Below are 26,366 nucleotides of genomic sequence, written 5' to 3' on the forward strand. Positions count from 1 at the left end.
CCGAAGGACAGTCCACAGGGCATTACTACCGGTATTTGCAGTGTCAAAAGCCTTAGTGAAGGTCAATAAACACCTTATACAGGGGTTGGTTTTGCTCTCTGCATTTTTCTTGGAGCTGTCAAGCTGTGAAAATAATGTCCATTGTCCCCCTAGCTAGAAGGACTAAAACCATTTTGGATTCAGGAAGGATATCCTTGGATATTGTTAGGAGACGATATACTAAGATCCTTGCAAGAATTTTGCAGGCCGCAGCTAATAAAGAGATGCCTCGATAGTTTCCGCAATCCGTTCTGTCACCTTTTTTAAAAGAGATTGATAATTTTGGCACCCCCAAAGTCTGCTGGGATCTCCTCTCTCTCCCAGATTTCATCGATGAGCTTGTGTGAGGCTGCTGCCCTTTTTACACCAATTCCCTGTGATCTTGGAAGGGTTTTTATCTGAGGAAGGGCAGAGGCAGCCCTGCGAAAGCACAGCCGTTCCGCGAGGCACAAAAATGGCGGAAGGAACCAGGAAGCTTTGCCTTCACGCATGAGTTGGGCGACTCTTCCATCGCCGTATCTCTACGCGCGTTCCCTCCGCGGACCTTTCTGAGCCAACGACGCTCCCTTACGGCGGTCTCGCTTGTCCACCGCGTCCTAGAGCGGCTCCCCCCACCACCACCCACGCTTCCGCTCTGGCCAGAAGGACTCGGGCCTCTGTGGTGGACGGCGCGCCATGAGGTCGGTCAGCTACGTGCGGCGGGTGACGCTGGAGTTCGGCGGGAACCTCTTCCCACGCGCTGTGTGCCTGGGCGACGCCGACAACGACGCGGTAGGAGCGCGCGCGGGTCAGGCCGAAGCGCCGCCGCCGCCCCTCCTCAGCCCGGAGCCCCGCGAGCTCCAGTCGCGAGCCGCTCCTCTAAGCGGAGTGACTCAAATGGGCAGAGAAAGTAAACAACCTAGCGAGGCGAGAGCGGGATTGGGAAGGGGCGAAGGAGACGCCCTGAGGATCCTCCAGGATTATGGCCCCGCGGACGGCAGCAGCCGGAGGGGTTTCCAGAGCAGGCCAAGGGCTTCGTAATGGGACGCGTTCAGACTGACACGCAGAGAAAGGGAAAATAATAAGAGCGCCTCATCTGAAATCCTATGGAAAGTTAGATGCGGTACTACTGACACGAATAGGAGTCGCCCAAAATGCAGCTGTTGTCCGAATGATTAATATACCAACTGAAATGCAATTAGAAGTGTATGTGTGTATATATAAACCGCAGCAATGTAAGAACGACAAAAACAATGATCAAGGAGCGTGGGAAACCACTTTGATATTTGTATAAATTTGGAACTATTTTGATATTAAGTGGTATCTATAATTGGCAAAAAATGTAATATTGGGGATTAAAAAATAAAAAAATAAAGGCTTCCTTTAGCCTGCAGTGCATTCCACCCCTAAAGGGACGATTCTCTTTGCTGTTGCCCTTTGCTTGGCAGCCCCACTAGCGTAGGCAGTTTCAGAAAATGTCAGACAGACCAGGCTTAGGAACGGGGGCATACCCAGGATCAAAACTAGGGGGGGAAGCCATGGTCGTTCAGGGGCGGGGCCAAGGCACGGGAGGGGAGGGGCCACAAAGTGGGAACATGGGCAGGGCTACAGGGCCAGCGGGCCCGATGACATTGTGGCGGCAGCGGCCACCTTGTGCTTCTGGGGCTGGCAGCGTCGGCGGCTACCCTGCTTGGCTGGAGAGGACGGGAGGGTCGGGCAGGTGAGAGGGGGTGGTAGGGCGGGTGAGGACGAGGCAAGGCACGGCCGCAGTCACGATGGCTCCAAGGCGTTGCTGCATATCAGCATAATATTTCAACCATGTCGTGGGTTCAAGCCCCACCTTGGGGAAAATTCCTGCATTGCAGGGGGTTGGACTAGATGACCCTTGTGGTCCCTTCCGACTACAATTATATGATTCTATTGATATATTACTATAGGATATGCATCATTCTGCTTTCTTGAATTGTCCTAGGCATAGCAGCCAACTCCTAGAGGCCTAGGTGCTCCCCCCATTACTGCTAAATACCATATTTGAAAGAGTCATCCCCCCCATGTTGATGGGCTTTCTATATGGGGCTTATCTGTGCCCCCCCCCCAGTATTTTATTAAGGATGGAAGAGGCAGGGAAGGAAGGAAGAAATAGAGAGAGGGATAACTCAAATTTGTGGGTGCCTCTGGGTGACGCTGTGATGCTGGAACTCTGCAGCAAGAGGAAGATACCGGTACGCCTGTACAGGAGCCTTGCAAGCAGCTTTCTCTGCTTGATTTACAGCAGGCATGTCCAACAGATAGATTGTGATCTACCAGTAGATCACTGGATGTCTGTAGTAGATCACTGCTAGATCACTGGCACCCCTTAAAAAAGCTCACCCAAAATTTTCCTCCTCCCTAAAAAAGCTGAACTATGACCTGAAGTCCTAAACAAAAATGGGCCTCCCTTCCTCCTAAAAGAAGCTCAACAAGTTTGACCTAACCCCCCCAAAACAGGGCTTCCCTTCCGTAAAAAAACTCAACAGCTTTGACCTGATCACTCCCAGTTTTTAACTCTGTGAGTAGATCAGAGTCTCTGGTTATGGTCTGTAAAATACGGTAATTTTTCGCTTCTGGGGGGGTGCAGGTGCCCCCCCGGGGACGCCTATGCTTAGGAATACTGCCCCCTTTTTTTGTTTCTGCTTCTGCCTTTTATTAGAAAGTGGTCATGAAGTGGGGTCATCCTATGGAGATCATTTTGATCATAAAATTGGCTTGCAGGGAAAGGGTTCATCGCCTTCTATTCTAGCACCATTGTTCTTGTTTATTATTTTTTATAAAAATGCAATAAAACTATATTAAAAACCAAAGGAGGGAAACTCCTCTTTAATATCTGTTCTTCTTTCCAGCTAAATGAGCTAGTGGTGGGAGACACTAGTGGAAAACTATTCATATACAAGAGTGATGAAAGCAAGCCTTGGAATGTGCGCTTATGTCAAGGAATGGTAAGTAGAGATTTAAGTTTGTAGTCCTCTGAATTCTTCCACCTCTGGCGATCTTCGTGCAGTTTCTAAGTAGATGCCGTACATAGGCCTGCTAGATAGAATCATAGAATTTTTGAGAGTTGCAAGGGGCCCTAAGGATCATCTAGTCACAGCTAAACAATCCCTTGCAGATGGTCTTCTAACCTGTTTAAAATCCTCTAATGAAGGAGAGTCCACCACACTTGAGGCAGTCCACAGACACCAACAAACTCAAATCCAGCTTTTTTCAGATTAAGGCTCTGAATTACCACAACAGTTTATAGCGATTTTATCTAACGCCTTTTTCCCGAAACCCCCCCCCCCGCTAGTTCATTGAGGGCCCACTTTGGCATGTTACAAAGCTATTATCATCACTCAGAAGAAACCAAACAATTTCTGCCAATGTGTGCCTGCTTGCTTGTGTGAAGAAAGGTTTCAGAAAGTCATCTCTTGGATCTCTATATAAGGGGCAGGCTAATAGATAATGAGTGATGTCTCCCACCTGAAATTGACCACAAATACAATGACTGACTGCATATGGTGGGCATGACTTGGAGACACAGCCCGATAATAGCATTTTTTAAGGAAACTGGTGAGAGTTTGGTCACGTAACTAGTCCTAAAAGGCTTTGTTCTCAAGAGTGGATACCAAGGGGAAAATTTGATGTTTCTAATTAGTGGTAGATCCCTTCTGGATCCTATTCAGAACAGTCTCTTAGTTGACACTTATTCAAGGTCAAAGCAGGGCTCAGCTCTGGAAAATAATAGTTCAAAACATCTTTCCAGAGTAGGCATAGGCATTGATACTGCTTCTCTACTCACAATTAGACAGGTATTTACACTGTAAACCATTTATCAGCATACTTACCCACCATCAGTAGCTGTGGGTCTGAAGGGGTTAAGTTGAGTATGGAAAATGACTCCACCAAGTACATCTCTTGAGCATTCATATTGGTGTAAAAACAGGTTTCTCAGTTCAAGTTTCAATCTTGATATATGTCATTTAATTGTTTGCTTACTGGATCTGATAGGGACTTAGCAAACTCAGGTCTGTCTCCATCTTGATGTACCTTCAGACCATCACTAACTTGATTTTAGTAAGGTTTTGACAAAGTCCCCCATGATATTCCTGCAGAGAAATTCTGGTTAGATAATGTTACCATTAGGTGGATTTGTAGCTGATTGACTGTCCCAAAGAGGATTTCCAGGTAAAAATGGCAGAGAGTAAGGCTGCTTCTCCTTGAGCTCCATTAGAATTTAGTGCTTATAGTTTTATTTATTTGCTTTGATTATCTGTCTTTATCACCCTTCCCTTCTTGTTGTTAAGGATTTTTATACTGAAAATTGTTATACTTATTTTTTAAACTGCTTTCTGTCTTTCTTCCAGCTCACTTGTGTTGGTGTTGGGGATGTATGTAATAAAGGAAAGGTAACCATTTTTTTTAAAAAATATATTCACAGTTTCTATTTATGTGCTATGTCTTTGCTGATATACTACTAAATAACCTCAAACTCTTCTTGCAATTCTGGGAGAGAAGAAGGATAATGAGTTCCTCAACATTGGGCTCAAACATTGAAAAAGTTGGCCTCTGTCAAATGGCAAGAAAAGTGATATATTTCATATTGTTGTGAAAATATTGGGAATAAACACTGAAATCTTATGTACATGTCCATAGAAATATTGGGAATTACTTCCCAGTAACAATGCTGAGGGACCCAGGTGGCGCTGTGGGTTAAACCACAGAGCCTAGAGCTTGCTGATCAGAAGTTCGGCGGTTCGAATCCCTGCAATGGGGTGAGCTCCCATTGCTTGGTCCCAGCTCCTGCCAACCTAGCAGTTTGAAAGCACATCAAAGTGCAAGTAGATAAAGAGGGGCCGCTCCGGCGGGAAGGTAAACGGCGTTTCCGTGCGCTGCTCTGGTTCGCCAGAATCAGCTTTGTCATGCTGGCCACATGACCTGGAAGCTATACGCCGGCTCCCTCGGCCAATAATGCAAGATGAGCGCGCAACCCCAGAGTCAGTCACGACTGGACCTAATGGTCAGGGGTCCCTTTACCTTTACCTAACAATGCTGAACCTTAGAATGAGACTGAAATAAGGGTTGCATATTGATGATAATGATGAATTTATATCCCACCTTTTTTCCCTGACAGGGACTCGAGGTGGCTTACAGAAAATAAGAACAGCTAAAAACAAAGAAAAACCCCAACCATTAAAACACACACACACACACACACACACACACACACACACACACACACACACAGAGAGAGAGAGAGAGAGAGAGAGAGAGAGAGAGAGAGAGAGGAGATCTGTTAAAAACACAATTACAATAAGAACAGCACAGCAACAACCTCTTCATTAAAAGCAATCAGTTGTTGGGAATTTGATATAAGATGTACACACAGTGGAAGTGTTCACAGTACCAGTCACCACACAAAAGCAGAGTAAGGTTCAAATCTTTTACTGTTGTAGAAGTAATATGCTCAGCAAACAGCTCTGGACAAAGCTATACATGGAAAAGTTGGAGGCTTTTCAGATACAGATATTTTCTGATACATACAGATATAGAATATCACTGTTGCTCTAACCCACACCCACTAAACAAGACAACTAGCTGACATAGATCAATCACTGATATAGTCAGGGCTCTTGAGCCGTTACTACAGCAACTGGCTCGTTTGACCTTGCATCTATGATTACCTCACCCATTGGGTGATTTATGCTCATGAAGGAAATTAGCTCTTTCCAAAGTCCAGCTACTCCCAACAGTTCCCAAAAGGCTGTTGGAATAAGAAGGTCTTCAGTTGGCCTTTGGTGGAAGGCCAACAAGGGAGCCAATCTAACTTCTCTAGGGAGGGAGTTCCAAAGTCTGGGAGCAGCCACAGCAGATACGGCATTATATAAATAACAAGGCACTTTAGAAGATGAGTGCCTTTCTTGAGGGTCTTATAATTGAAAATAGACACAAAGGAGTTGGCACAGAAAGCGGGGAGAAATGAAGGCTAGGTAGAAAGGGGGGGGGAAAGGCAATTATGTCAGTTAAATTAATTGCAGTAGGGAATGGGGATGAGGAGGGTGTTCCAGTGGTGTAGTTAGAAGGGGAACTTGGAGGACGTGAGATGTGAGATGCAGTTTGAGGCATAGGGAAGAAAGGATGGGGTGGCGGGGGAACAGGAGAGCTTTGGATGACAGCGTGTTGGAGCAGGATGAGCAGCCCTGTGGTTTTAAGGGCAGATTATAAATGATTTATGAAACGAGAGGCTACTAAAGCACACGCTACCGTAAATTCTATACATGCTTTGTCACTGATAAACTTGGAAGGGAATTGCGTATAGTAAATATGCAATAAATATTTTCCGCTTTAACTAATAATGACTGTTTCATATGTTTTCATATTATTTTAAAAAAAGTTTTCATATTATTTTGTGTCTTTTTATATTGCTGTTTTACTGGTTCTAGGTTGTGTTTTTGTTATTTTTAGACTGTACACTTCTTGGAGATACTTAAAATATTAAGTGGTATGTTAGTGACTATGAATGAATACTTAAATAAGCACTATTACCTGGAAGGTTGAACCCTAAAGCCTGTCCACAATTAGGTCTTGCTGTTTCTCTGCCGCCTAATTTGATGTTGTCTTTTTTTTTTAATAGTATTTTAACATTTTTATTGTAAGCAGTCCAGAGAACTCCAGTTATGGGGTGTCATTAAAAATCATTAATAAATTTGTTCTCTGTCACTGCCAGTGGGGTTGCCCAATACTTTTAAAATGCATGCTTATAGTTATGAGTGTTAGTTATCTCATTGCTCATACTGTCCTCTCTTACCACCTCTTATTTATCCATACATTTCCCTGTCAGAATGTGGTTGTTGCTGTGAGTGCTGAAGGGTGGTTTCATCTCTTTGATCTCACTCCGTCCTCCAAGCACCTTGATGCCTCAGGCCACCATGAGCTCCCAACAGCAGAAGACCAGAAGCTTGGATTCAAGCAGCACATTCCTGCCAACACCAAAGTTATGCTGATTAGTGACATTGGTGAGCAATGGCAACATGGAGTACAAGGGCTTCATAGAGCATAGGAAATTCAGTGTGAGTGCGTGGGAAAAGTGACACAAGCCAATGGGGGAAGCAGAAGAAGAAAAAACCTCAAAGAACTTCTCTGTCTTTCTGAAGCCGTGAGTGTTCTTCTGCAACTTGAGACAGAGAAAGAACAAATATAAGAGCAAATCTCAGCCAGCAGAAATAATCATGCAAATTAAGCACTTGTACTAGGGGTTTTTAAGGAAAGATTTTTTTATTTTTAGTTGAACTTGGTAGTGAGGGCTTTTTTTCTTTCAGTGTTGCACTCATGATCAAACCGTCCCTTAAAACTAGAAAAGTTAGACTGTGGCTCCCCAGTGTTTTAAACTGTTGGAGAGGTTCTTCAGCTCATTTATGAGTAAATCATAGATAGCTAAGATGCTATGGTTTAGGCCTTCTGTAAAATGTAAGGAGCAGATTTCATGAAAGTGGTTGGTATTCAGCAGCCGAGAGACCTATCCACGTACTGGTGAGTTGTTAGTGTCCACCCTTTAAAAGGTACCAAAGGAGAAAATGGCAGGATCTCATCTCCCACTCCCACTTTTTATTTTCACTGTCTCTCTCCACCCCACCCATCTTATCAACATATGCACATTGCGGCATTCTGCCAACTCACAAGCCTTAAGCTGTATTTTGCTTTCTGCAGATGGAGATGGGAAGAGTGAATTGGTGGTGGGATATACAGACCGTGTGGTGCGAGCCTTTCGCTGGGAAGACTCATCTGAGAGTTCAGAGAATATCACGGGACAGTTGGTGCTACTCAAAAAGTGGTTGCTGGAGGGACAGGTAAGAAATGCAGTGTGTGGACACCTCTGTTAGGACAACAGGCTTCGGAAACAAGGAGCCAACTTCAGAAGAAAACCTCCTTCATGTAGGTGGTTGAGACTATAACCACTTGCTTGATGGATCCTTGTTCTTCTAGTAAAATCTCTCAGGGCTGGTCTGCCCATATGGATATTTGAGGTATTAAATGCTTTACGAAGGACTGGTGTAGTCCGTGTAACATAGAGTTGTGTGTCACCAGCATACTGATATCAGTGCATTCCAAAAGTCCAGATGACTCCACTCAGCAGTTTCATGTAGATATTAAATAGCATGGAGGACAAAATTGAACTTTAATGAACCTCACGTTGGAGGGTCCACTGGGCCAAGCCATATTCCCCAAGCACCACCTTCTGGAGACAACTACCCAAGTAGGAGCAGAATCACTGTGAAAATAGGTCATCTACTTCCAGCTTGGACAGTCTCTCCAGAAAGATGCTATAGTTAGCAGTCCTGGAGAATCAACCATGGAGAACAGACATGCTGTCCCTGTCCCTTGCCCAACACAAGTTGTCACACAGGGCGACTAAGGCAATCTTAGTGTCAAAACTGGGCCTGAGCCCTGATTGAAATGGCTTTTGAAAATCTGTTTCATCCAAGAGTGCCTTGCCCAGGAAGGGGCCATTTACAATAGGCCTATAGTTCAAATCTTTAGGATCTAATGAGGGTTTCTTAAGGAATGGGCTCCTGCCTCTTTCAGATACCTTGGGACCATCCTTTTAGAAAAGCATTCATTACCTCCTTGGTCCAGTGCTGTGGAGGGAGTAGAAACCAGACTGGACAGGACTGAGGGTAGAGTTGGAGGAGAGAGCTGAGAGAGCAGGTGTGAGCAGCATGTTGCAGGAGTTGGGAGCTTAAAGGTAGAAAGAAGGGAATTGGGGTGGTACTTGGAGAAGAAAGATGGGTTAAGGGGTGGCTTTTTGAGAATAGAGGAGACAGTCACATGTTTGAATGCATGGCAGTCGGCTCATTCAGCAAAGGCAAGTGGTGGTTTAACCAGTTACTTGGGTTCCATTTTCTCTCTCTTGGCTAAAATAGGTGGATAGTCTATCTGTAAATCCAGGCTCAGACTGTTCTCCTGAGATGATGGTGTCCCAGCCTGGGTGTGGTTATGCAGTCTTACTGTGTACTTGGAAAGCAGAGCAGCAGAGGATAGACAGTTCGGCAGCAAGCAGGTGAGACTACTGGAATCCAGTGGGGCAGAGCAAGACAGTCTAACCATCTCTATTTATATTATGGAGGTGCAGGAACAGCTTCATGATTAAAATGGCTTGGAGCAGTATCCAGCTAAAGAGTTCTGCTAATGCAAGCACTTTGGATGTTCAGGGGAACTTCCTCTCTCCCTGTTCTCCTCACATTTCCCCTCAGTTATGTTCTGGATTCCCCCCAACTTTCTGGAACAGATCGGGAAAGGCATACAGGGAGAGGAGGGGGCAGGAAATTGTGTAGCGCAGATATAATAAATAATAAATGCTTGAGCTAACAGAACTATTTAGCTGAATGCATCCTTTGGTGTTCTGTTACAAAGCCTGAACATTTTTTTCGCCATCAAAATCATGGCTATGTGGCTATGTATTATTCAGTCAGAAGTTTGATAGGAAAATCTACTTGTGGGGATTCCCCTGTTTCACTTTTTACTAGTGTTTGCCAAACTAAAGAATCTTTCCATATTGCTGTGTTTTAAATTTAAGCATGAGACCCGGGTGCAAGAATTCTGGAAGTGGAAGGAATAAAATAGCAGGCAATGTTAGGCCCAAACAGACATCAGTTGGCCATAATTGGTTTTTCGAAGCTCAATGATAGATGAACATCAGCACAAAAGTTTGCTAACCTAACACTTACATTTTGGGGATTTGGTAGAAAGAAGGTTATCATACCTATAACCCAGGGAAAGAATTCTGTGTCTCTGCTAAGACTTGCCACTCGTCCACTTTAAATGTTATTTCTATTTACCCAACTACCCCTTTACAGATATGCAGGAGACCCACATTTTGACAAGAGTCACTTAACAACATCAAATCTAGTTAAGAGTATGAGACTCCAAGATGTTACTGCTATCACAACCAGATATCTCTTCAGGTTTTGCTTTCTTCTAGGGAAGCCCCAATCCGGGATGTCATTCTCCATCAGACATCAGGAAGAATTCACAACAAGAATGTTTCCACTCACCTCATTGGCAGCATTGGCAGAGGTAAGTGGAAGAAATTCTGGCCTTAGTAAAAATGAGGAAATCGAGTGGATTTGTGTGGAGAAGAGTTCAAGGCTGCATGGTCTAATTAGGTTCCATTTTTTCACCTAAGGCAGGTTGCCCACCTAGAACTTTTCTGTGCAGCTGCTGTTCCTCTTTCCAAACCTGCTGTCACAGAGACATACTTGTGTTCTACTAGATTCTCATTCTAACCCATGCACAATTGCAGCCTCATTCCTCCTGTGACTAGCACTCCTCCTCCTCTCAACTTTGGCCCAGCAAAGTCAGCATGTCACAGGGTGAAAACGGATTGTAGTGAGGATGACTTAAAATTTACATAGCATTCTTGGAATGTTCAGAGCACTTCACATACAGTATTTTGCTTCCACCACATCTTTTACTCAATCTAAACAACTAATGGAGCACCTTCCTCCATTAGTTTGCATAAGGGTGGGTAGAAAGAGGCTCCTGTTTCTTCAGAGATGGGGTGGAAGGGGGGGTGGGTTTCCAGGCTTTTGACTCAGTAAAAAATACAAGAGTTATATCATATGTTTTCTGCTTTGTAATTTTGAGGGATGAAAACACTTAGAGAGGCAGTAATCGAAACAAAATGCTGCACTCAAGTTTGGCTCTATTGCTTTCCCAACTTGGGTCCTGTCTTTGCAGGAACTTCCAAGAAGCACGCTGGCTCGGGTCTGTTTGCACTCTGCACCTTGGATGGTAAGCCCTCTTGCTTTCCTGGAAAGGAATCTCTACAAAGGATTTGGGGCCTGAGCTGAAATAGCTTTCATGGTTAAGAAGCTGCAAATTAGCAATCAATCCCCAAATAGAAACTGTTTCAAAACATTTTAATTCTGGAGACTACTTCAGGTACTTCCAGATTATCACTATTTTGCAGGAGAGATTCGAGTACGTGCATGCCAGAAATCTTGATTTGCACAATTAAAGTAGGTTAAAGGGCTCTGTTGCCCTAATGCAACAAATTCACTTTTTTAAAAACAGGAAAGTGATGGAGAAATGCATTGGAAAGTGTGGAATAAACAAATGATTAACAAGAAGACATGTAAACATCCCACAAACAAAACAGAATGATTTCTCATTGTTGTGCAACCACCCCATTAAGAAATTGGAACAAACGTTCAGTAAAGACTGGAGATAGTCTAACCACTGTATAAACTTCATGCAAGCAAATCAGAATGAAAGCCAAATAAATAGGTTGTCTGAAGGAGCCCTTAGAAATAATTTCCTCTAGTGCAACCATCACATCCAGAAATATTGGAAGGAATATAGACTGAAAAACTTAACATCCCAGTTTGGAATACAGTATTTAATTTCTATCTAGCATTTCAATTTATTTTGTCAAAGCTATCTTGCACATGCCATACCACTTAGAATTATTCTATTGTGTGCAGTCTGAAAACTCTCATCTTGGCTCACTTTGAAATAAGAGCTATGTTACTAAGGAAGGTTGAAGTCAATTTGCTTCAGTTGTTTCATCATTCATATGTCACAGTTACCCTACTTGAAGATGAAGGAAAGAGAGTGGATACAATCTTGAGGCTACTGAAGAATGCCCTGGAAATAAAAGGCAATGCCTACATAGCATTATTGCCTCATTCTAGGTCAGGGGTGAGGAGCCTTTTTCGGCCTGAAAGCTGCATTGCCTCATCAATAATCTTCTAGGGGCCAGAGGCAAAAGCAGGTGGCATGACAGCTGGTGGTAAAGGAACAAAAGTCCAAAACGCTGAACCTCCCCGGCCAGTGACGAGGGACAAAGGGTAGAAAGGTAGAAAAGTTTATTTCTAAGCAAACGATGCACAAAGCTTTTATACAATTGTAGCAAACTCACAAACCACAGAAATGTGTGATCTCTTACATCACTATTGGCTAGGAAAGCGCATGGACGAAGCATGCTTAAGTCAAGTATTTTTCTTCTTGGCTACAGGACAGTTTCTTATTGACCCTTGATTGAGCTCAGACCAGGCTAGGCGTAGCTGGCCCTGCAGTTGCAACTGTAGGTAGATCTTGCGGTCTAAGCAACTGTGAAATGGAGGAACTTCATTTCTTTATACTCACAGCGGTGGTAGCTTAGGCACTCTCAACAGTGATGCTTAATGAATGTCTTAACACTTCAGCCCCTCCTGATCTTCTCCTCAGGTAGACTGAACCTTGTCTATCTAGGCAGTCCCTCAATGACTTGACAGCCACTTCACAATCTGTTCACTCGAACAGATAGCCACCATCTTAATTGTTCAGACAGAAAGTCCCTAGTTTAACCTAGGTCCTTGTCTAACCCACAGACAATCCCTGCCTCCTCTAAGACATCCCTTACTCCTATCTGACTTAACTGTCAGCTTTCAACTTAAATTCCACCCTCTCTCTCATGATTAGCTGATCTGCTTGCCAACCCCCACGGGTTGTTAGATCACAAGGAGGCAGACCCAAGGCTTGTCCCTCTTAGACTGCTATAGTTTTATCTAAATCAGAATGGATGTGAGTGGATTGGTCACAGTGATCTATTGAAGGCTCATCTGGGCCAGATTATAAAAGGCCACTCATCACTTTGGAAAGCTGGCTGACATTGTGCAGATGTACACTTTGTATAGAAAAGGTGTTTTGTCATGAGCTCAACACCTGTGATTGGTTGAAGGCATCACAAGTCTTCTACCACTTGTGCTCTAGCCTTTTACCCAGCTGTTTCCTTGCCTCAATAGATGAACGATTTCTATGTTTTGGGTGAGGGTGCCTAGGTCATCTTCCATTTTCAGAGAGAGACAGAGGCCCAACAAGACCACCAGCCGTATGGGGGGGAGACATCCATTTGAGACTTAAGTAAATCTTAATGATCTCCAAGGCAAACCATCTTAATGCCTCTTCTTCATTGCATTGAAAAGGAAGTCAAAACAGGCTTCCCCACTCACAGAGTACAGTACTAACATGAAATCAAGTGCACGTCAAGCCAAATATAATGAAAGACATTGGAATGGGAATCTGCTGGACCCAAAATAATGTTTCTAATATAAACTCTGTGGCACAGCATAGGGATGGAAGAAAATGGTTGTTTTTTTATGCTTGTTTAGAACTCTGCCTAACTTTCTCTTTCCCCTGTAGGGACACTGAAACTGATGGAGGGAGCTGACAAGCTACTGTGGTCAGTACAGGTTGACCACCAACTTTTTGCTCTAGAAAAACTGGATGTTACTGTGAGTTCTGTTCTAGCTTACAATAACCAGGTCATTTGTAGTACAAAGTCAAACAAATTCTCCAGGTTCATGCTACTGCCATAACTCCTTTGGAGGAGAGATTGTTACCACCCTTGCCACTGTAAGAAGAGCTTATTTCTCTAAACTAAAAAGTCCCAAATGCTGCAACTTTTCCTCATAGGGGAGTTGGTCCATCCTCTTCATCACCACTAGATGAGGTCTATGAGTGGTACTATGAAATTAATTTCTTTTTGTCCTGACATGAATCACTTTGCACGTTTTGTAGTGATTTGACTTTTCTTTGCTTTACTAATCCTAGTTTGTTTGACAACACCTACAAGTCACACAAATTCCTGGGCACCACTCAAGATTTAAGTTCAGGGTTGCTGCACCTCTGGTTGATTCGATGACACAATCACTTAGGGTATCTAATAAATGTGCCTCTTTTTCATGACTGGAACTCATATGTCTATGTGAGAGTAGCTGAAGTCATCCATTACTACAGTTCCTCTTTTGGATGCTTCCTTGAATTCATTCTTCCTCTCAATATGTCCTTGAGCAATTTGACCAGGACAACAACAGAATGTCCTCAGTACTAAATTATTTTTTGAGCCCAATATCACACCTGTGGAGGGCGCTGCCTCTTGTGGGATTTCTAGCTTGCTGGACTCAATGCCCTCTTTGACATATAGAGTGACACCACCTCTGGTACATCCTTCTATGTCCTTTCTATAAAGTTTATAACCAGAGAGATAACTCTGCCCACTGGTTCTCTCTGTTCCACCAGGTTTGTGTTATGCCCACTATATCAATGCTGTCCCCTAAGATCAAGCACCCCAGTTCTCCCATCTTGGCTCAGAGGCTTCTAGCATTAAACACATGTACAGTGGTACCTTGGCTTACAGACGCTTCAGGTTACAGACTCCGCTAACCCAGAAATAGTACTTCGGGTTAAGAACTTTGCTTCAGGATGAGAACAGAAATCATGTGGTGGCAGCGGGAGGCCCCATTAGCTAAAGTGGTACCTCAGGTTAAGAACAGTTTCAGGTTAAGAACGGACCTCCAGAACGAATTAAGTTCTTAACCTGAGGTCTCTCTCTTCAAGTGTCTTTGGCAGTTTTGTTTTGACTTGTGGTGTTTTCGCTTCTCTGACTTAACTATCCTGTGCTCTAAGCCTCCCTCTTTAAAATTTTCATAATTTAAAATTTCATGTTTTTTAATCCCAGGGGTGGGATTTGTTGCAAACTGGACCTACTCAGCTACCAGCTTTCTGGCTCCCACTTCATTTTTCTCGCTAGATTCAGGGGAGAAGGAACTGATGCCCCAGAAAGGGGGTGGGGAAGCAAGATTGTTATTAGAATGAGGTGAATGAGCAGCAGAGGCAGTTGTATTGTTCTAAACAAGATGGTGCAAAGGAAGGTTGAAAGGAGATATTTTAGCAACTTGTACCTGGAGAACTTGTTTGAATAAGTAACACTTACAGGAAACAGAGATTTCTGTTATTCTGATGGCTTATGAGAAGACAAATGTCTAAGCTGAGATTCTGTATTCCTTTGTTTATGACACTTACGTACAGCGGTGCCTCGCTTAATGAATGCCCTGCTTAACGAAATTCCCACTTAACGAAAGGATTTTTCAAGCGGAGGTTGCCTCGCTAGATGAATGCGTTTTACGAAAAATTCATCTAGCGAATCACGGTTTCCCATAGGAATGCATTGAAATTCAATTAATGCGTTCCTATGGGCAAAAAAAATAAAAAAAATCCAATGCATTCCTATGGGATTCGCTAGACGAATTTTTCGCTATAAGAAAAGACCCGTGGAACGAATTAATTTCGTCTAGCGAGGCACCACTGTACCACTTTTCCTTCAGAAAGTTCAGAGCATCTTTACAAAGCTCCAAGGAATGTCTCACACTCACTGAACAAGCTGAGAGTTACTTTGTTTTAACACTGTTAACAACACAGTGTACTTCCGAATCCATTCCCTGGGCTCCAGCAAAAGAGCCGGTTGCATGAATATCTGGTGTTGATGCAGGGAGCTATAAAGTTGACTGTTCTATTTTCGCTTCCCATAATGTTTTGCAGCCACCATATCCTTTGGAAATCTATTTTTATCTTGTGAACAACCCTTAGATCTTATGATGAAGGGCGGTATATAAGCCTAATATATATTAAAAACGGGAATCTAGACTGGCTATATTCATTAGGCTAGTTTCTTGTCTTGTTGCATCAACCTCCCTTATTTAATGTTAGTGACAAGCTGGGGCCAGATGAAAACATGTATTACTATTGCGCACAAAGGTTGATGGGATTTCTACCCTACCACAAGGAACTTCTGCTAATCAGAAAATTTTGAACTCTTAGGGAAATGGCCATGAGGAGGTGATTGCCTGTGCTTGGGATGGACAGACGTACATCATAGACCATGGACGCACTGTGGCTAGGTTCCAAGTAGATGAAAATGTGAGTGCCTTCTGTGCAGGTGAGCTGCTTTCCTATCAGCAGATCCCCAGGGGTGGGAAATAACTGATGATTGTATGTGATAAAGTGTTCCTACCTCATTGGTAGAGCACTTTTTTTCTTACAAAAGGTCCCAGCTTCATTCCCTATCATCTCCAGTGAAGGGGTCTCAGGTAGTGGGACTTGGAAAGACCACTAAGACTTTGGGGAGTCACTGCAAGGTAGAGTAGACTGCTGGGCTAGATCAGGCACAGGCAAACTGCGGCCCTCCAGATGTTTTGGGACTACAACTCCCATCATCCCTAGCTAACAGGACCAGTGGTCAGGGATGATGGGAGTTGTAGTCCCCAAACAACTGGAGGGCCGAGTTTGCCTGTGCCCTGGGCTAGATGAATCAATAGCCTGACTCGCTATTAGGCACTTTCGTACGTTCATGAGAAAAGCTTTCTGCTGAACTCTTCTACATTCAGTTAGGTAGACATAGCTCAGTGATAGAGTTTCACATCCAACTTTCATAAGAACATAAGAAGAACCCTTTTGGATCAGACTAAAAGCCTATCTAGTCCAGCACTGGCTTCTCTCGTGGCCAACCAGATGCCTATGGGGAGCTCACTACAGGAGCTCAGCAGCACTCTCTCTAGTTCAACCTCTCATATTCCTTGTTAAAAAGGATCTCCAGAGTTAGAAGGACTGAAAAGACACCTGCCAAGACATTTGAGAGCTACTGCCAGTGAAAATAGACTGTTATGGGCTAGATGGATGCAAACGTCCCTCCATGTGCCCATTAGGCCTGGCAGAGCATCCTAATTTGTCCTGTGAGGCTTTCCCCCCTTGCACTCTTTTTATTCCTGTAGTTGTTAGACTCCTCCATTTATCATGGCCAAGGGTCAGGGATGACATAAACTGTAGTCTAGCAAGGTCTCAGGACCGAAGATTGGGAAAGACTGCTATAGATGAAAGGAAGGGAATTTATCTAGGTAGACCACAAGCTTAACAAATCTAATGCTATTCTAGGCTGCATCAACAGAAGTATAGTGTCCAGATCAAGGGAGGTAATGGTCCCACTCTATTCTGCCTTGGTCAGACCCCACCTGGAATACTGTGTCCAATTCTGGGCACCACAATTTAAGAAGGATATTGACAAGCTGGAATGTGTGCAGAGGAAGGCAATCAAGATGATCCAGGGTGTGGAAACCAGGCCTAAGGAGGAATGGTTGAGGGCATTGGGTATGTTTAGTCTGGAGAAGAGACTGAGAGGAGATAGGAATAGCTATCTTCAAATATCTAAGGGGCTGTCCAATGAAAAATGGGCAAGCTTGTTTTCTTGTGCTCCAGATTCATGTTACAAGAAAGGAAGTTGGGATGTTGGGATGGAGAGGATTTAATTATCTAAGAAGTGATGCTCCAAATTAGATCTGCTGGAGATATGGAATATGCAAAAGGCTCTTCTGTATCTCCAGCAGATCTACCACAAAGCCAGAGCCAAGGTGAATACATTGCTGACAAGGCATTTTTCAGCCAGACTGACACCAAATAATATGATACTTCAACTCGCAAGGAGAATAATCAAATAATGAAACACTGCTAAATAAATTTATGGACGCTCTACACATCAAACACAGGCATTTTGTTTTGTTTTAAAAAAATATATTTATTGATTTTATAAAACTGAAAAGAAAAACACATAGAGCACAAAAATACAAAAAATCACATACAACACAAAAATACATGGAAAAAAATCATATTTATCATTCATCTATCCTAACATTGACTTCCTCTTGTCCCTCCTGACTGCGTTTCATTGCATAACATCCTTAGTAATTTCTATATCATACTTCAACCATCTTGTTTCTTTACCTTATCTAACACATTTCAAACAGATCCTCCTCTACAACCTCCCTGTACTTCCAGATCTTATATTATACATTTCCAAAATTGCAATGATTTCTTAAATAATCTTTAAATTTCTTCCAATCTTCTTCCACCGACTCTTCCCTCTGGTTACGAATTCTCCCAGTCAGTTCAGCCAGTTCCATAAATTCTATCATCTTCATCTGTAGGTAGATTTTCATTCTTCCAATTCTTAGCCAGTAAAATTCTCGCTGCTGTTGTGGCATACAGAAAAAACGTAATATCTTTTTTTGGTAATTCCTCTCTAACTATCCCAAGTAAGAAAGCTTCTGGTTTCTTAATAAAGGTGTTTTTCAACACTTTTTTTCATTTCATTATAAATCTTTTCCCAGAAGTTCTTTACTTGGGGGCAAGTCCACCACATATGGTAAAAGGTTCCTTCTACATTCTTACATTTATACTTTAACCACTTGGTTTCCGTATTCAATTTTTTATGTGCCTTAGCCTCTAAAGGTGAAATCCACCTGGGTGTTCTCCTTTCTAACAGATCCTTATATCTATTCCACACATTATATAATGATTTCCTGATAATATGACATTTGAAACCTTTGTGAACCTTAATCTTATCATACCACAAATATGCATGCCAACCAAATGCATTGTCATGACCTTCCAAATCTAATACATCGGTATTATCGAGTAGAAGCCATTCTTTCATCCAGCAAAAGGCTGCTTCTTCAAAATATAACTTTAAGTCTGGTAGGGAAAAACCTCTATCTTTAGTGTCCATTAACAATTTGTATTTAATTCTTGTTTTTTTCCCCTGCCAGAGAAATCTTGATAACACCTTATGCCATTCTTTAAAACATCCTAGATTATCAACAATAGGTAATGCTTGAAACAAAAACAACATTTTTGGCAATACATTCATTTTTATCACAGATATTCAGCCCATCAAAGATAATTTCAAATTTGACCATGTCTCCAAATCCCTCTTGATTTCATTCCACAATTTTTCATAATTATTTTTAAACAAATTTATATTCTTCACGGTCATATTTACTCCCAGGTATTTCACCTTTTTAACAAACATCAAAGCTGCAAACACAGGCATTTTGCTACCTGCTATTCAAGATTTGATTAGGGAGTATGGTGCAGTAGCAGGGTTTAAAACAGGGTGGATAAAAATCAATGATTTTTTAAAAAAAATCAAAAAAATCGGATTTTTTTTATTTAAATCGGATTTTTTTGATTTAAATCGATTTTTTTGATTTAAATTGGATTTTTTTAAATAAAATGCTTTTTGAGGAAAATATATTACCATCCAAAGGTTATTCCATCATGAAATAAAGATTAGTTTTTTAATTATGTAGAATAAGGTTGTATATGTTTAATTTTTTTGGTAAATAAATTCCATTAATCCATTCACAATGTCATGCTCTTCCAGAGGTTTTTGTAAGATTATTGGGCATTTTCTAACCCTAACCCTAACCCTACAAGATATTATCACAGATGCTTGGTTTACTTTTGCAGTTCTCAAAACTGAATTTGACTCAACAGAGATCACATGCCTCTTCTTCACAGCAAAAATGTTATAACATGAACAGAGTTGAGAAAAAGACCTTAATCCTATTGTTCTACAAACCTACGAATACAGAAACAACCCCTTCAGTGCTAAGTTTCAAGAAGTTCAGTGAATAGAATAGAAACAATATTTTTCTGATTGTTTGGAGTAGACAGTATTTAAGTTTTTCATGTGTAGGCTGGGCTGACAGTCTTAAGTTTCTTAAAATATATTATTTTGTTTAGCCAAATTAGTTAAAAACATGGATGTTTGTTTAAGCAAATAACATATGCTGTAATGTTATTGTTTCAGTTGAATAAATCTATTTAAATTGTTATTATTAAGGTAATGATTATTTTTAAGTTGTCCAAATATGAATAACCCATTAAACTGGGGATAAAAAACTAATATGAAAAGTTGTTATTCTAAAAATCTTCATCTACTTGCATATTAAAGTTATACCAGGAATAATTAGTCTTTATGTAGAAAACTATGATTTAAATCAAGCCTTACTGACTAGTGATTTAAATCGTGATTTAAATCGTGATTTAAATCAGATTGATTTAAATCAAATCCACCCTGGTTTAAAATAAATTGTGGTAAATCTGAATTAAATCATAAACTTTAATGGAAATCAACATATTAAGGCATTGTAGAGATTTAAATCTGGAGGCATGTGGACATGCACTTCACTGCATCTCACACAAACCTTAATGAGAATTATGGGGAATTGTTTGACTCAATAAAACGAGATCTTAAGGTTTGGAGAGTGCTGAATCTTAGCTGGGTGGTGCCTCATCTCACTAATGCACTTCTGGAGTTTCCTCTCCTTTGATGGCTGCTTTCACTTCTCTAGGTCTCTATGCCTGCAAAGGAGGCTGCAATAGCCCTTGTCTGGTATACGTCAGTTTCAACCAAAAGATCTACATCTATTGGGATGTGCAATTGGAGAGAATGGAATCTACCAGTTTGCTGAAGATGCTAGAGAGTAACTCCGAATACAAAGATCTCCTACTCCAGCTGGGTGTGGGTATGTCCCAAGCCTCATATAACCTGAAGATGGTGAAAGTGTTCCTTGTAATAAATAGGACAGAAAGAGATGAAAGAAAGGGAAAAGAACCATAAGCAGAAAATTTAGAATTCCACCCTAAAATTGCAAAATTCTATGATTATATTTATGCAAAGCATTTAAAACACACATTGGTAACTCTCCCCCCCCTTTACAGACATTTCAGTATTTTTCAAAACTAGGTTAGTGGGCTAAATTAACGAAGCAGAATGCATATGTATTGTTAGTTCCTTGGTTGAATATTGAGCCATCTACATATGGGTTATGTTCCACTATTCACCCAAGGCAGGGACAAATGACTATTAGAGTTAATTAGGCTTCCTCATTCCAATTTCGGTCCCTCTCTTCATCCGTTGTAGACATGTCTCTTCCTCAATCCTCCATTCTGCCTTGGGCTCAGGGTGCTTTGTGTAGGTACAGATTCAGAGATGGGCATGGATTTGGATTTGGAGGAGAAGAGCCCTAGCACTGTGGTAGAACATGATTTGCACGCAGAATATCCCTAATTCAGTCCATGGCATCTCCAGGTAGGACTGGGAATGGCCACTATCTGAAGCATTGGAGAGCTGCTGCCAGTCAGTGCAGACATTACTGGTCTGACTCTGTAAAAGGCAGCTTTCTAGGTTTCGTCCCCTGAAAACAAGAACACCTCTTTCTTCTAAACTGAGGACAGGTGTTGTCTGTACACTTAAAAACATTTCTCTGCAACTGAAATAAATGGAGCACAATAATTGCCTTGCTGGGAGCTCAGCAGTCTTTTTGTGATACTAGTGAGCCAGATGCCTCTAGGAATTCATGAAGCAGGGCACGAGGAAATAGCTTTCCCCTGCTTTTTGTTCCAAACATCTGGTTATTCAGAGACTGTGTCCTCTGTGCAGATTTCATGGGCAGCAATCTATGAAATACCAATTTTCCATGAAGCTTTTAGATATGGATGCCAAGACTGTACTGAGTGCACAGTGACCAACTTTTGCTGTCATATCATAGAACCAATATTGTGAATAGATTGAGCATGCATTTGGATGTCTAGCAAAGATCAATGGTTGAATCTGTTCACAATATAAATTCTAGATCGGGTGGCTGCACAAAAGCCAGCTCTTGAATGCAAGATAATCTTGTGAATACAGCCTGAGATTCCCACAAACCACTCTCATACTTCTGAAGGGCAGAATATGAATTACAAGAGGTAATTCCTATATTCATTTTTATATGTTATGTTGATAGGAGAGCCAGTCACATACTGATTCTTAAGTACCTTGCTAAGACTCCAGTACTTCTCATCAGTATCTCTCTCTTTCTCTTTCTTTCATAGCTGGAGATGATGTTTCTGCGGTCAAAGATTTGATTCACAAGACACTCTACTTTCCAGAGGAGCAGCTAAATAGCCCTTCTCAGTTCATGCCCACAGCCAGATCCTCTTCCAGGTGCTATCCTATTTCCCAAGAAATCTTATGAGCAGATGACATATACTTACACAGTGAACAGCTCTGCTTCTCATTCTGCTACCCCTCATTTGTGCAAATTAAGCATTGTTAAGAACCAGGACTTTGAATGAAGGGGTTGGAGGTAGCAGCATGAATCTTCAAGTGAAGCTGCTGACTGAAGTCAACGTAATAGGAAATGCCCTTTTCACATTTGTCTCAAGGTCCTCATTGCTTGTTGTTACTTTCTCATCAGTCACTTTATCTTCTGAAAACTTTAATAAAGGTAATTTTAAAAGATCCAGGGGAAAACAGATGTGTTTGATAATGTGTCTAGTTTGGATCGGTATTAGGATTGTTGGAATGAGCAATCTTTTGCCTTTTTTAATTAAAAAATGGTCCCACCAGTTAGATCAGGCATCCCCAAACTGCGGCCCTCCAGATGTTTTGGCCTACAACTCCCATGATCCCTAGCTAACAGGACCAGTGGTCAGGAATGATGGGAATTGTAGTCCAAAACACCTGGAGGGCTGAAGTTTGGGGATGCCTGAGAATCATAGAGTTGGAAGAGACCACAAGGGCCATCCAGTCCAACCCCCTGCCAAGCAGGAAACACCATCAAAGCATTCTTGACATATGGCTGTCAAGCCTCTGCTTAAAGACCTCCAAAGAAGTTAAATCTTCAGATGTTAACAGAGATGTGCAGGAGCTCATCACAGCTGCTCCCATAGCCATGCCTCCGCTGTGGCTATAAGAAACAAAAAAAGGCATTTCTCTAAAAAAAGACACACACCCCAATCTATGAAATTCTAAGAATTCTGTGTAAGAGAGTATGTGGGTGGCCCTACCTACTTTTTTATTTGGTCCTGCCCACTGCTGTCATGCGGCCCCTAGAAGGCTAGCATCAAAGTAATGTGGTCCTTGGGCTGAAAAATGTAAACCCACTAATCAGTTCTGTGTACAGGAACACCAGCAAAGAGCAAGGCAAAAGTTGGCAGTAACAACTGATTGCTGCTTATACAGCTTCTTTTAACATTTTTTTGATAAGCCACTAAACAGTTGCCCTCTATTCTAAAACTGGATGGTGTTTCTCTTGTGTTGTTTATCTCTGCTTCTTTTCCCTTGTAAAGGCAACACAATTCATGTCTCTAGAATCACCTTCCCAGCCCAGTGGAAGCTCCCCTCTTCCGCAGACGGATACAAGTACTCTCTTCTCCAAGACCCTCCTTCATGAAAACAGAAAAATTGTCACCCTGGCAGTGAGACATCTTTATCAGCTCTCAGCTTCTCAAGGCCAGCCCTTGGCATTCAGGACATCAAATTTGTAGCCTGAGATGCAGAACCTCATTACACTGAACACCCGCATACAGTTCTGTCCAGCAGGTAAATCGCCATACATGTGACACTAGGTACAATCCAAAAGTTAGCCCCCGCACCCCTGTTATGGCCAATGGTGATCATTATGCAACAATTGTTTCGCCTCCATTTAGATTTTAGAAAAATTGTTTTACTGATAGCAGGATTGAACTTCCGACATACTCTTCAGTAGCCCTGTGAATTTCAGGCTTCACCCCCTTCCATTTATTCAGTGACAGGTGTACATGGCCTTACTTTGCTGATTTTGCTCCCAGAAAGAGCCAGTTCCTGATATTTTTCTACCAACTCTGGGTAGATGGGGCTGCTGTTCTTCAGGGCAAACTTGACAGCAGCCTCCTGGTAATGGGGTTGGGGGTTTGGGCAAGGGTAAGCCCAGCAGTCCCTAGAAGGAGGTGTGACAGGCTGCAGTTGGACACAAAGCGAGGCTGGGCTTTTCCTTGGAAGCAGGCGCTTGTATCTGTACAAAATTAAGAAAGCAACATAAATGATAATGCTTATGTGGAAGGTTTTGAGAACTTGAAATGTATAAACAGTGCATGATTTCACTTTGCTGATGGGCATAGAAGCTCAAAAAAGAAGAAGCCCAAAACTACCTAGGTGGGTCTACACACCGGGGGGGGGGGAGCTATTAATAAGTCAGAAATCATAATAACAAAGGGGGGGGAGCGCTATGGAAAATTGCATTGATTTTTTTTTTAAAAAAACACTCCAACACCATTTGGTGTTGCATGTTTGTAACACATTCAGAACACTCTTTTTTGACTAATGTAGCTGAGTCCCTTGTGTGTTTGAGGCCGAGGCGAGATTTGAACTGGGGATTTCCCATTAAGTAGAAGGGTAATATTTTGTGAGACTGCAGCTTAGTTGGGGATGAGGCTAGAGAACAACCATGTGGGTGTTCTGGGAGTTGCTTGCTGGTGGGGGCAAAGCCACAGCAATAGCCCTCTGGCAGTGGTGCCACTAACCAGGATGGACGTGGGCTTGGGGCTCTGTGGGAGCACAGGATTGGCTCCATTTGTGCATCATAGTATAGTTCAAAATTACTCTGAGGGTCATCGAGTCCAAGCCCCTGCAATGCAGGAATCTCAACTAAAACATCCACGACAGATGCCCATCCAATCTCTGCCTGAAAACCTCCAAGGAGAGTCCACCACTTTCCAGGGGATTCAGCACCTCCCAAAACATTACGTGAACCAAATGGCAGCTATCCTTTGAACTTTGCACTTTCCAAGTTCTGCAGTGCTATTCTCTAATCAAAAAATGTATACAGCAATATATTTTAGAAAATGTGCATAAAAAGGTATATGTGTGAAAATAACATACAAAAGTGCACATTATTCCTGGCCCAATATGTATATTAGGAGAAGTGTGCCCTAAAACACTCACAATATATATATATATATATATATATATATATATATATATATATATATATATATATATATAATTTTTATTAAAGATTTTCCTTGTTTATAAAAGCTAGTGGACTGTCTCTTTTTTCAGGTTGCATTTTCTACAGATCAGTTACATTTGTCGTGAGACATTGGTGTTATATGCAGCATAAGGTTGGGAAGAAAAGGGGGAGGGACGGGAGAGAGGGGGTGGGGTGGTGAAGATTATATTATTTTGCTTAGTACATGGGTAGGCAAACTAAGGCCCGGGTGCCGGATCAGGCCCAATCGCCTTCTAAATCAGGCCCACAGACGGTCCAGGAATCAGCGTGCTTTTACATGAGTAGAATGTGTGCTTTTATTTAAAATGTGTCTCGGTTATTTGTGGGGCATAGGAATTCGTTCATTTATTTATTTTTTCCAAAATATAGTCCGTCCGCCCCCCCCCCCAGGTCTGAGGGACAGTGGACCGGCCCCCTGCTGAAAAGGTTTGTTGACCCCTGACTTAGTATATTTGGGGGGGGGGTTGTGTCAGCGTCACTTGGGTAGGTTCTCTTTTTATTCGCTTGTTAGGTTTCCTTGGTGAGAGAGGTTGGGTGGGGTGGCCTAGGGTGTGGTTGATTGTCTTTGGTTGACTGCAGTGAGATTTGTTTGTGCGTTGGGGGGGGGGGGGTTGTTGGGTCAAGATAGCCATAATGAATCGTATGCTGTCAGTCAGTGGGTTCATGTTGTTGTCTTGTTGGGCTGTGTATTTGATAAAGGGGAGCCATACCAGGGTGAAGGCATCCTGTTTCTCCCCATGTCAGTTTCAGTCTATTGGTTAGCTTTTCTAGTAAGGCTGTTTCCCATACTACATGATACCAGTGTTCCATGTTTATCCCTCCAGTGTCTAGCTACGATGTTTCTGGCTGCTGAGAGTAGGTGGGTTATGAGCTCCAGGTCCCGGAGCTTTGTTGGGGTGCATTCGGTCCTGGTGGGATCGAGATCATTGGGTGGTGGTGGTGGGGGGCTCCGTGTGGCCTCTTTGCTTGTCGTTTTGGACTCGCCTAAAAAGAAATCTTTTTAAAATCGTAAACTGATGTGGAAATGTGGCAAATTGAATTTAAGATTGGAAAAACTGAAACTGGTGGTTTTGCCCTATCCCTACCCATTGATCTTCCACCTGAGGAGGGATACTTTACCTTTTCCTAATTATATGGGAAAAGACCCACAGCGTTGCCCCCACCCATATGATAGCATTATCGCAGCACTTAGCCATGTAGGATCCAGTCGAGGAAAAGCTGCTCTCATGTGGTTGGGGCTTCATCTAAAGGGCACCTGCAACAGTTGGTAGAACAAAGAGAGGAGTATATCTTACCGTATGAAACCTTTCGGAGGCAGGATATTTCCTTCAGCGTCCAAAGGAGGAGCTCGGCACTCGCTCCTCAGTTTGAGTTGATCACACCGTTTCATTTCGTTCTTTGTTCGGGTCAGAACTCTCTCTTTAAATCTCCGATCCACAAACAAGGCGTCCCCTTCAATGAACTTAACGTAGGTGTTCCCATCCAACTGTGAAGGAGGTGGGACTGGTGGCACAGCCATGAATTCTTTCCTGGGAGCGGTGATCCATCGCCATGTGTTGCTATCAAAAGGCTTATCCGGTCTTGGGCGATAGATTGCTGGCAACCTCCCTACATCCAGCCATGTATGGTATCCCCAGACGTGCCATAGGCCATCCTCCACTGGGCAACGTGTTTTGTGGCTAACACTTATTTTGGCATCTGTGTGGGGTGGTCTTTTAACAGCCAGTTTATGGTAGGGTCTTGGAGAAAACCCTGGCCATGACACATACTTGTCTTTACAGAGGAAGTGCCTCTCTTTCCATGTGGTCATCTTGAACAGGGATTCAGATTAACCCTAGGCAGGGGGAAAGAAGGGGCATTCAGAGA

At 42.5% G+C, this 26,366-nt stretch overlaps 2 protein-coding genes across 7 annotated transcripts; one reads left to right on the forward strand and one right to left on the reverse strand.

The window, feature by feature from the left end:
• The first annotated feature begins 460 nt into the window (after positions 1-460).
• ITFG2 (integrin alpha FG-GAP repeat containing 2) lies at positions 461-24,436 on the forward strand. 6 transcript variants are annotated; one of them, XM_060279022.1, is made up of 13 exons: positions 548-810; positions 2,898-2,993; positions 4,398-4,439; positions 6,872-7,046; positions 7,738-7,877; positions 8,952-9,088; positions 10,010-10,104; positions 10,768-10,821; positions 13,213-13,304; positions 15,670-15,787; positions 20,037-20,210; positions 21,562-21,673; positions 22,801-24,436. In XM_060279022.1, exons 1-13 carry the CDS (start codon positions 715-717, stop codon positions 22,820-22,822), a joined length of 1,353 nt encoding a protein of 450 aa, XP_060135005.1. In that variant the 5' UTR covers positions 548-714; the 3' UTR covers positions 22,823-24,436. The 6 variants fall into 6 exon arrangements, 5 of the variants coding, with proteins under 5 accessions (XP_060135008.1, XP_060135005.1, XP_060135004.1 ...); XR_009558190.1 differs by having other exon boundaries at positions 551-810; positions 21,562-21,956; XM_060279025.1 differs by lacking the exon at positions 22,801-24,436 and having other exon boundaries at positions 461-719; positions 21,562-21,968.
• Positions 23,252-26,310, reverse strand: TEX52 (testis expressed 52). The gene is made up of 2 exons (XM_035113604.2): positions 25,796-26,310; positions 23,252-23,504 (listed from the first exon to the last, which is right to left on the reverse strand). The coding sequence occupies exons 1-2, from the start codon at positions 26,308-26,310 to the stop codon at positions 23,252-23,254; spliced, it is 768 nt and encodes a 255-aa protein (XP_034969495.2).
• Positions 26,311-26,366: the final 56 nt, after the last annotated feature.

Source organism: Zootoca vivipara, chromosome 9 (genome assembly GCF_963506605.1).
Source record: "Zootoca vivipara chromosome 9, rZooViv1.1, whole genome shotgun sequence".
Taxonomy (NCBI): domain Eukaryota; kingdom Metazoa; phylum Chordata; class Lepidosauria; order Squamata; family Lacertidae; genus Zootoca; species Zootoca vivipara.